Source organism: Typha latifolia, chromosome 1, assembly GCF_019914945.1.
Source record: "Typha latifolia isolate L0001 chromosome 1, TyphaL0001v2, whole genome shotgun sequence".
Lineage (NCBI taxonomy): Eukaryota > Viridiplantae > Streptophyta > Magnoliopsida > Poales > Typhaceae > Typha > Typha latifolia.
Genome location: NC_133086.1, coordinates 11,598,924 through 11,609,898, shown reverse-complemented (window position 1 = coordinate 11,609,898; position 10,975 = coordinate 11,598,924). Strand labels below are relative to the sequence as shown.

General features: G+C 35.7%; 1 protein-coding gene across 5 annotated transcripts; it reads right to left on the bottom strand.

Moving 5' to 3' along the window:
* Positions 1-442: 442 nt before the first annotated feature.
* On the bottom strand, positions 443-10,671 carry LOC140791169 (uncharacterized). Of its 5 annotated transcripts, XR_012109535.1 has the most exons (4): positions 10,022-10,671; positions 4,518-4,686; positions 573-709; positions 443-495 (listed from the first exon to the last, which is right to left on the bottom strand). XR_012109535.1 is itself a non-coding variant. In XM_073141592.1 (2 exons), the coding sequence occupies exon 1, from the start codon at positions 10,645-10,647 to the stop codon at positions 10,030-10,032; it is 618 nt and encodes a 205-aa protein (XP_072997693.1). In that variant the 5' UTR covers positions 10,648-10,671; the 3' UTR covers positions 443-495; positions 10,022-10,029. The 5 variants fall into 5 exon arrangements, 2 of the variants coding, with proteins under 2 accessions (XP_072997693.1, XP_072997704.1); XR_012109536.1 differs by lacking the exon at positions 573-709; XR_012109534.1 differs by lacking the exon at positions 4,518-4,686.
* Between the last annotated feature and the right edge of the window lie 304 nt (positions 10,672-10,975).

Genomic DNA, 10,975 nt, shown 5'->3' with positions numbered 1-10,975 from the left:
GTTCAATTAGTTCTATTGAAAAATGAGAGAGCAAAGGTCAGAGGAGTTCGCTATAGGATATGACAAATCTAGCAGGAGAGATGATGCTGATTTAAGGCTTGCCTCAAATAAAAGTTCCTTTTTTCTCAACTTCACAATTTTTACAATGACATAATAAGCGTTCATAAATAGATTTAATCAGAACCATTAAACCATTAGCAAACAAGCAGAATCGCACAGAAACAATGATTCTGCAGTACTTGAAGACAAGAAAAGGGAAAGTTTCAAGATTTCAGGATTCCAGGATTCCTTACCTTTTTTTTTGGAAAAATAGATTCCTTACTAGATGATCCATAAATTGATTCTCTCAGAACCATAGACTGGAACATGAAATAGAACAGTTAGCATTGGCAATGAGAGAAGTGGAACATGCAGGAATTTGGTTGGGGCTCACCAAATTATGTGAAGAAACAGGAACACAACCAATTTTTTCAATACCCAGCAGTTTCTGTTGTCCTGGAATACCGACAGAGCACAATGATGAAAAAATACATATAGATTTGAACTGCTAAGATTAGCTTCAAGTGTTATACATGTTAAGCAGTCGCACATCTCATACTATGGCTAGTAAGTAGAATAAGATCCCGTCTAGTGAACGACATTCGACTATAAAGCACCAGATGCATTCTTCCTTTATCTTGCAATCACAATAATAATTTGCTTCATGATGCTGCAATAGCACAAACTTCCATATTGGTACTCATAAGAAAGAATCCAGAAACAAAGAAAGGATATTAAACATAGCATGTAAGAAAACATGCATATATCAGTTTCACATTAATTGGATCTTCCAACAGAAAATAAGTAATTTGAAAGCAAATGAGAAGTCTTAGTGCTATTAATCATTCTGTACAGTAAAATCAAAAGCAAAATTTAAAATAAAGCAGTCAAAGCAACAAGCTAACAATAAGAAACTTCGTCTCTAAAATGCAAAGCCAGCATGACAGCTCTTTTATAGTCCACTCCTAAAATATAGACTTCAAGTTTAAGAGTTCCATTTCATCCAGGAAACTCAATATGCCAGAACCAAATTTGATAATATTTGTCTTCTGTAATCTGCTATTCTGTCGATATTTGACTTCCAAGAGGAAATAATAATTCACATATATAGTCAGAGCATGACACTTTCTACATGCTGGTCAGCACAATGTAGCACTTCATCCCTAGAAACCTCCAAGCATAATGTAATGGGGTGTGTATAATGTTACACATTGTCTAATTGTTTTGAAAAGCAGCCGCATAGACTATTTTATAATTACGTAAAATTCTAAATATTTTTTTAAAATACAGAATATTCTAAAAATTTAGAAAAATGACAGAAAAATAAGAAAATAAAAATTACTCACAAATGAAGCCTAAATTTCAAAATATGACTTCTATTTTAGAACCATTAATATTTTTTATTTTTCACTGTAACTCTGTAAGTAAATATAAACAAAAACCAAAATAAAATATAAATTAAATTTAAAATTTAAGAAAATAAAACCATCTCAAATTTTTTCTAATTTTTTTCTTTACTTCATTCCTCTCCGGCAGCAGAAGTCATCGAAATCTACTCGGTGCAAAAAGAAAAAGAGAGGGAATAAGAGAGAAATTAAAAACTTAAAAAAGAAATTTAAAAAGAAAACTCACCCGAGGTCGCCGGAGGTCAAGGTCGTCGGATCTTCGTTCGAGAACATCACTGGAGGTCGAGGTCGCCGGAGATCTACTCGGTCACCGATAGAAGAAGATACAACTCGGGTCAAACCAAGTCGCCTCGAGCTGAGCGCAAAGGGATTGGATCCCTATTTCTATTTTATTTAATTAATTCTTGTTATTTGCTTTTTACATTTTAGTCCCTACATTAGTATTACTTGCTTTCAAGTACTTATGAGTTCAATTTGGTCAGGTTAGCCGAATCGGCTAAACGATAACTACCTATAAAGCATTATGGTGTGCACCGTAATGTATTATCGGATTAATTGAATTCCTATACCCTAATCTTCTTCCTCTCATTCTTCTTTATTCCCTGACATGAATCGGGTCAAATCGGATCGCATCATGAGGACATTAGGCTCGATGAATCGAGTCTATTTATCTTTTAATTGATTTATATTGATCTCTTATGTAAACCCTTATGACAAATCTAGTTATGTCATGTAAGCTCTCAGGGCAAGTCTAATTAAGTCATATGAGCTACTAAGACAAATTTAATTAAATTATGTAAGCCTCTAATAAATCCTAATTTGAATCATATAAACCTTTAGGGCTATTTCCGAGTAGGACTCATTGTACCCGATTTCTATATATAGAGAGGTTGGATTTCTTTGTTTATGCATCCAAACATCCAAGCATTGAGAATTAATTGACTTTAGTTATTTTTTATTATCGCATTTACTGTTTTATCGTAATCGTTAGATCGTCTTTACTTTTCTAAGAGTAGATTATAGCCGTAGAACCTCCAAAGCTTCTAAATCATAACAACCACCTTCCTCCAGTAGTCACCCTACCATACGGCTATCCACCACCACCCTTAGTCATCCGCCACTCTCCAACGACCACCGCAACGTCGAATATTTTATCAATCTGTCCCGTTTTGATCTTCTTCTACTATTTTATTTATAACTTTTATTCGACTTCCAATTTATGTGAAACTAAAACTATTAGAACCCTAACTTTCAAGACTACGACTATCTAAATTTTCATAGTTTTCTTACATTCAGATCGTTGTCAAAGGTTAAGGTCGTCGAATTTTCGTCAGAGAATGTCGTCGGAGGTCAAGGTCGCTGAAGATCTACTCGGTCACTAATAGAAAAGGTGAGAAAGAAGATGATACAACTCGGGTCAAACCAAGTTGCCTCGAGCCGAGTGCAAGGGGATTGGATCCCTATTTCTATTTTATTAATTAAGCGTTGTTATTTACTTATTACATTTTAGTCCCTACATTAGTACTACTTGCTTTCAAGTACTTATGAGTTCAATCTAATCAATTTAGCCGAACCGGCGAAACGGTAGCCACCTATAAAGTATTGTGGTGCATACCATAATGGATTATCGAATGAATTGAATTCCTATACCCTAATCTTCTTCCTCTCATTCTTCTTTGCTCTCTTCTCCCTCGATAGTAGCCATGAATCCCGGCTACGCCGCCTCTAGCCCCTGTCGACCAACCTACCACCCTAGTCCTTTAGCGCATTCCTTCCTCTTCTTCTACTCTTTCTACCATTGCCTTAACCCTTTCCACCACTATCCCTACTGGCGACACCCAATCATCGCCGGCCTACCCCCACTGTGCCTCCACCATGAATCCCAAATCCCGCTCGGACCTAAATCTCACAGTTATGACATTATGACCTTCGTACACTATTTCAAGGAGATCTCCCGATCTGTTTATCCGATTCAATGAAATTATATTTGTTGGAAAACACTTCTCTAGGACTACAAAATATTAAAAGTCATGTCAATCCAATGGCTAGATCCGCTAGAAAATCTCTCAAAAGCTTCGTATAAATTACTGCCCAAACCTAGTTGTGAGTCGAATCAACCCTTTTTGAGGGGAGATCGTATTAGAAGAGAAAAGGAGAAAGCGAGAGAAAGAAAGAGAAGTGAGAAAAGAGAGGTAGGTAGGGGGTACATCAATTAGAAAAGGGATCGAGCTAGGGCCAATCCCGAGTAGGATCGGCCGAAACTGAGAACCTTGAGGTAAGCTATATATAGTTAGTTTTAATAATTTTATTGCTCGACTATATATGTTCCCCGCATATGCATCCGCATACCACATGAATTTGGATACTGCATATGCATCCACACCCCGCATATGCCCTATCAGTGACTTGTCCGCCTGCATACTATGAATTAGGTTTGTATCATTCATGTTATTTAGACTATACAGAAGAGAACGCCTACTTCTACCTATCATACTCATATTATTATTAGACCCAAAAAGAGAAGAGAGCTAGCTATCATACTCATACTCATACAAAAGAGAGCTAGCTAATGTTCGAAAAATTCGTTAAAACTGCAATGTTCCTTATAGTTTCATTTACTCATTCACTTAGTATTACCAATATTTTGAAAGATGGCTACGGATGACGGGCAGTCAGTCGACCACCGAATGCCTATGGGGAAGGCAAGCACCAAAGCGGACAACAAGACACTTTAACATTTTTAATATATAAAACATAAAAAATAATTATATTAATATAATATATATTATATGTAAATTTTATTAGACTAATTCACATTAATCAAATTAAATTGTACTATAAAATTCACACTATTCAGAACTTACACAGCAAATAAGTTTAGGTAGCATCCTATTAAGATGGCAAGTGAGGGTCTTTTCACTAGAAGCACGATAGAAAGGATAACTAGGCCCCTATTCTACCATCAATCACTTATTCAACATCATTTCTCTCTCCTCAACGTAGCTGAAGAAATTGGAGATCAGACCAAGAGCTCAAGCTTGAGAGAGTGTGAGAGAATATAGAGAGACTCACCGTCTAGCCAATCATGTGAGTCGCTATCAAAAGCCTTCCCTCGTGTGTCGCTCTCCTTAGCCCAACTCTCATGCGTCGCACCATCACGCGACGCACATTGTCATGCGCTGGTCACCGTCATGCCAAGCTCGTCGACATACGCCGCTCGTTGCCTACCATTTGTCGTCCACTGTTGAGAAAAGAAGAGCTTTAAAGAGAAGGGATGGAGAGAGATTTAGGGATTTAGGGCTCATTGGAGATCGAATGGAGAATATATGTATTTTTTTGTTAACTTCACTAATCCTACCCGATCTATTCTCTCAAAGCCCGCCATGGAACAATAAACATCTAGTATGTGCACATACCAAGTTAGTGGGGCAGTCAATGTGCCGCACTGCCAAGGCAGCTGCCAAAAAATGCTTTTCAAAACCTGGGTTCTATCAATAAAAGAAGAGCCTAAATTCTTTCAAGTTTGACATCACATTTATTAAACTAAAAGTATTAGTTAAGCATGACAAGAATCAAACGAATGGTTATGTATCCTAAAGGAGATCATGCTATGCTAAACCAGATTTTTTGGATTAATTACTAGATTAGCACTAATGAATTGATTAGTGAGCTAATCGAGTTTATGTTCCATAGATACGAATAATTACCTATGTTAGTATCTAATTAATTTAGAATTTTATTCTTTCAAGTTTTATTGTATATTAGCAAACTAAATATCCTCAATTGCTTATTAAGCTAGGTGCCACCTAGCTAGTGTTAATTATGACATTTCATGATAATATTTTTAGTAGAGGCAAGTGTAATAATAAATGGCAAGGCTTCTCTAGGAAATCATGTTTGGCTAAAGAGCATTTATTTGGTTAATGTCTTAATTACCGCTAATTATTTTATTAATGGCCTAATTACCATGATTAAGATAATTACTTGTGTTAGTGTCTAATTATTCAGACTTTACTTTAGGATTTTAGCACAAGTTAACACAACAAAAGGGTGCCCAGGTGTGACCACTTATAATGACACACCTGGTACATTTAGAAACTCTACGACTCGCGCTAAATAGATAAGGGAGAGCAAAGGAGCCAACTAAGAGCAGCCAACAAAATATGCTCTCTCTTGCTCTAGAGAGAAGAAAAGAGATCACAGGAGAGAAAAATGAAGGCTGGTTAGAGGAGAGAAATATGGAAATCACAAAAGCTAGTTTCCATTTGGAGAAATATTGATCATAACTCTGAAATTCTCACTTATTAAGGTGTGTTCTCTTATACTCCTTTTTAATTATTTGGTAATTCTTCTAATAATGAAACGAGGGGTTTTACCAAATCTAGGGGGTTGTTTTGTGCGAAGCTTCTATGTAGATTTTAGAGTTCTAATCTTTGGGTGGAAGAATATTCCTTACATATAAACTTTTGTTGAAAGACAGTTTGGAGAATTAAATTTGTTACAATGGCTTGTTATGAGGATACTACCCATAGGTGTATTATTTGAAGATAGGAATTAATAGAGTATATCTAATTCAGATAGACGTAGCTGAAATACTTTTTTTACTTTTGTTCTTCTAATTTCCTATGGTGGTATATTTAATACTAGATATAGAGAAAGAAGAATCTAATGACTAAAAGGGCTCTTATGTTAGAGGATTCTATGCAGATTTTCTTCTTAATCTATGGGTAAAGGAAGTGAATTTGATTTTTGCTTAGGCAAATCTATGATTGAATTAATATAAAGAAAGCTTTAAACAGAAATGAAGGCTTATAGGTTGAAGGCTTATTTTTAGATTTTAGGTTTTCTTATCCATGGTTAGAAGAGGTACTTTCAGATTTGATGTTATCTCAAAAAATATTTAACTTGGTGATTTGGGTTTCTTATATTTGATTAGAGGAAATATTTGCAGATTTCTTGTTGTCTAAAGGGGATGACTAATTTGGTGGTTTAAGTTCTTAATTCATAATAATATGGTGTATTTTAAGATTTGAGTTATTCAAAGGATCTTATTTTGTCTAGTAAGAGTTAAATTGACAATGAAGTAGTGTCATTAAGATATTAAGAAGTAGTTCCTTGTGAGTTAGAGAGAATAATATTAAATTTAGTTTAGCTTGAATTAGCTGAAAATATTATATCCAAAATGATTAGAAATAATGGGGCTTATGAATTAAGTTACCAAAACTATAACAATAATTAAATTAGAAGACATTAACTACAGATTTTGGAAGGCATAAAAAATACCTTAAGTTATGTTGTGTGCACCTTTCAAGATAAGATTCAAAAAAAAATTCAACTAATGTTTTGGGAGCAGAAATTTAATTGTCTAAAGGTGAGTAAGACTATTTTTCCTATTTATGTAATGACATAGTTTTGTGAAAAATATTCTGCATAACTAAGTAAATTTGGTTTTCCTGAGGTAATCGTTTATTGTTAAACATGCTACAAACAATAAAATTTAGATTTAGAATGAGTTATATATTTGGTATTTGTTTACAAATCTTGTTCAATGCAAATGTTAGTAGATGAATATTAATATGTGATCGCCTAGATTAAAACCCAAACCCCATTTGTTTTGGGTTTAGGAGAGGCCCCTAAACTGGTTCAGTAACCAAACACTAAGGCCCCGTTTGTTTTGAGACTAAGCCTTAAACTTGATTAGTTAATCTCATTTCTTAGTCTTGATTTGGGTACCTTAAACTAGTTTAAAGTAATTTGATGCTTGGTTCTGAACTAGTTGAAGAGTGTATTTATTATTTATGATGTGATGTAAAAAAGTGTTGATTTTGGAGAGAAATGGATGAGATGTAAATTTAATGGACAAAATTACCCTTCGCATGTAATGATGGTCGTCATTATTATAAATTATGAATAATATGTGGTGTCTATAATAGTCATTTACGGACTTAAGTGTAATTTTTAAATTACTTGCAGGCTTAAGTGTAATTTGTAGGCTTAAATGAATATGGGAGATATATTTGCAGGCTTAAGTGTAATTTGCAGGCTTAAATAAATATGGAAGATATATTTGCAGGCTTAAAATGAATATGTGGTGTCTATAATAGTCATTTGCGGCTTAAGTGTAATTTTTAAATTATTTGCAGGCATATATGGTGTCTATGATAGTAATTTACTCGCTTAAATGAATATGGGAGATATATAGACACCACATATTCATTTTACATAAGCCCGCAAACTGAACGCACTAGAAGCGATTAAGCTCGCAAATCCAGTCTGCAAGTTGAACATGTCTTGCAATTAAGCCCACAAATGGAACACAATGCTTGCGATTAAGCCCGCAAACGAAATTATTCTCTCTCCATTTTACTTGCTGAGAGAGAGGAGAGAGGATAGTGATGATGACATTAGATATGATTTGACAAGTCTCAGTATACGTACTTATTCTTCTTATTTGCAGACTTCGCATTATAAGCCAACAAATAATTCGAATAAAAATATATAACATGTAAGCCTACAAATGTCAGAGTAGTTAAATTTACATCTCATCCATTTTCTTTCAAAACCAACAATTTTTCACTTTTTTATATCACATCATAAATAATAAATACACTCTTAAACTAGTTCAGAACCAAACACCAAATTACCTTAAACTAATTTAAGGTACCCAAATCTCGACTAAAAATTAAGACTATGGTTTAATTTCAAACCAAACGGAGCCCAAAAGAATCTAGTATCCTGAAGTTAAAGTGGGACGAGTCTATCAATTGACTATGGTTTCCTAAATTGATGATACCTAAATTGATATATATATATATATATATACACTTGAGATGTTAAGTATATCCTAGTTATATAGTATATGAGGTGGTTTTGATTATGCTACATGCATTGGATTTATGCATTGAGGCTCCATTTGGTATAACGATTATTTGTCTACTCTGATGTAGTTTCTATTGCATATTCGATTTTTAAAAAACTTTTACTCACTAAGATGGGATGTGAGTTCATTCTATTATTCCTCTCATTTCAAATATTTCTTAAGAAGTATAAGAAAGTAGCAAACTAGCAAGACTGAGGACAACATTTTTTGGGTAGCACCTTTAGTAATTTTCTTATTTTCAGAGTTGTATCATATTATATCTCACCCTATCAAGGATAGCTATTAGACCCATGTGCTTTGTAGTTATACAACAAATTACAAGTTGTGATGTTATATAAGATCATTTGGTTGTATAACTGTAAATAAAACATCAAAGTTTTATTAAATATAAAGATATTTAAATGTAGAGTTGCACTAGTTCTGCATTTGTGTCATTTTCAATTAACAAAATACTCTAGCAAGTATTTTGTAGGCCTTGAACTTTATTGGGCATAGTCTTAGACTCTCAGTAGGTTGCAGCCGGTCACATGCTCTTCTATTATAGAGTTAGTACAAGTACAACATCTCGTGCCTAGTGTCAACACAACATGTATAGACAAACGCAGCAATTCATGGTATTACGTATTCACTACTGCTTATCAAAGTAACATGTCCTTAAGCATATGATAAGTACTATCTTGTTTGAATATCATTCTAGTGGAGAAAGAGTAACAAAGAAGATTATCAAGTTGCACAAATTGTTGCTATATCAAACCTATGCTCATATTATAAAGTTTTGGCAAATTTAAAAAGTTTAAAACATAAAATAACTGTAACCACAACAACAACTAAGCATTTATTCCCAACTATTTGGGGTCGGCAATGAAACTACTCTAATTGATGATCAAAAGTTTTATGCTATATAACTTACTAAGAGGACTCACCGGAAAAGAAGGAATAGGAAGAATACTTGAATGTGGAATTTGCAATTTGCAAATAATCTATGGCATGTGGGTTTTAGAGAAGAAATGATCAAATGAATGCATATTAATTGTATTGATGATACAAAAGATTCTTATTGATTATTTTTCTACTTCATTTACCATTATTAAAAGAAGCATTAACATCATTCTACCTTTTGCAACACACATAACAGACATCAGGAGAATGCTTGTTCTCCCTCTCCTTCAGCTTCTTGGGCTCCATTGAACCTAGATTATTGTTGTAGACTGCAGTGGCTGCCTCAGTGGTTATAGTCAGTACTATTACTTGTAATTGTACCTAGTTGTATCACTAATGCTTACATGATTTTGAGAGATTTAATAGGGATACAGAGGTATATCTAGTTGGAGTAGCAGCAAGATTCAAAAATTGGAGGGAGTTGGCTGTTGGCAAGAGGAGGAAAAAAGAAATACAAGTATTTTAAAGAGTACTTTTGGTATGTCAAGAACTTCATCATTAATGACAAATGAAACCCCACTAAATCTAACCTTAACTCGTCAGAATTTATTATACTTTATGAAATACATTCAAATCTACTGAAAGCAATTGATATCCAACAACTAAGTAGTTGCAATTACAAAATCTAAGAAACACATAACTTCAAACCAACCAATTATAGCATGTAGGGTTTCTAAACAGGTGTAAAACTCAAAATATAGTCAGAACCATCTTTCAACAAGGACCCAAAAAACCTAGGGCACCAGGAAACGCTAACCTTCCTCATTAACGATTCAGCTCCCGCGGCAGGGGGCGATTAAACCCTCCTCTCCGATTCATGTACTGCCTCGGCTGCCGCTTCGTAACCACCCTCACCGCACTCACATCTGCCCCCGGCACGGGCTTCCCCTTCGTCGAATCAAACCCTATCGGGATGCCCAGCTTCTTCATCATCTCCAGCTCTTCGACATCCGCGTCCGTCGGCACCGCTGCCACGTTGCCATTAGCAGGATCATCACCTTCTCCAACGGAAGCGCCGCCTCCGTGCTTTTTCTTGTCGTCGGTGACATCTGTGGAAGCGGCGGGGTGGCGGTCGTCGTCGCTGCCCTCGCGGCGGCGCTTGTGGCGGTGGGAGTCGGGAGAAGAGGGAGAGCGGTGGCTGTGACGGCTGTGGCGGCGGTGGGAGCGGTCAGCAGAGGCGGAGCGGGATCGGGAATGGGAACGCTTTCTGTCTCGTTCGCGGACGTCACGATCTCGGTCGCGGTGTCGATCCCGATCGCGGTCTCGTTCTCGATCTCGGTTGCGGTCTCTGTCTCGGTCGCGGTCTCTCTCTCGGTCGCGATGGTCGTCGCGATCCTGCTCGCGGTCGCGAAGCTTCTCCTTATCTCGTCGCCGGTCTCCCATCTCACTCTCTCCCTCGGGGGGCAAGCACGAGTGTTCCAACGAGCGGGCATATATAGCTAGTTAGGGTAGGATTTTTCTTTTTCTTTTTTTTTTAAGATTTTTACTTAATTGCCGCTAAAAGTTTTCCAATATTATTATGGTTATTTGTACCGAAAATCACTTAGATTTTTTATTTGGCAGGTTAGGGTCATTTTCGACTTTCCTTGCACTTGAGATTTTTTTTCTTATTTTTCTTTCAACTTAGCCCTCTTTGTACTCGAGTCTCTCATTAAATGACGCAAACAGATAAAACAATATTTTTTATGTGAAAGTGATTGATTAGATGTTG

Excerpts from the sequence above, each read along its gene's own strand:
- LOC140791169 (XM_073141592.1), bottom strand. The coding sequence starts at position 10,647 with ATGGGAGACCGGCGACGAGATAAGGAGAAGCTTCGCGACCGCGAGCAG.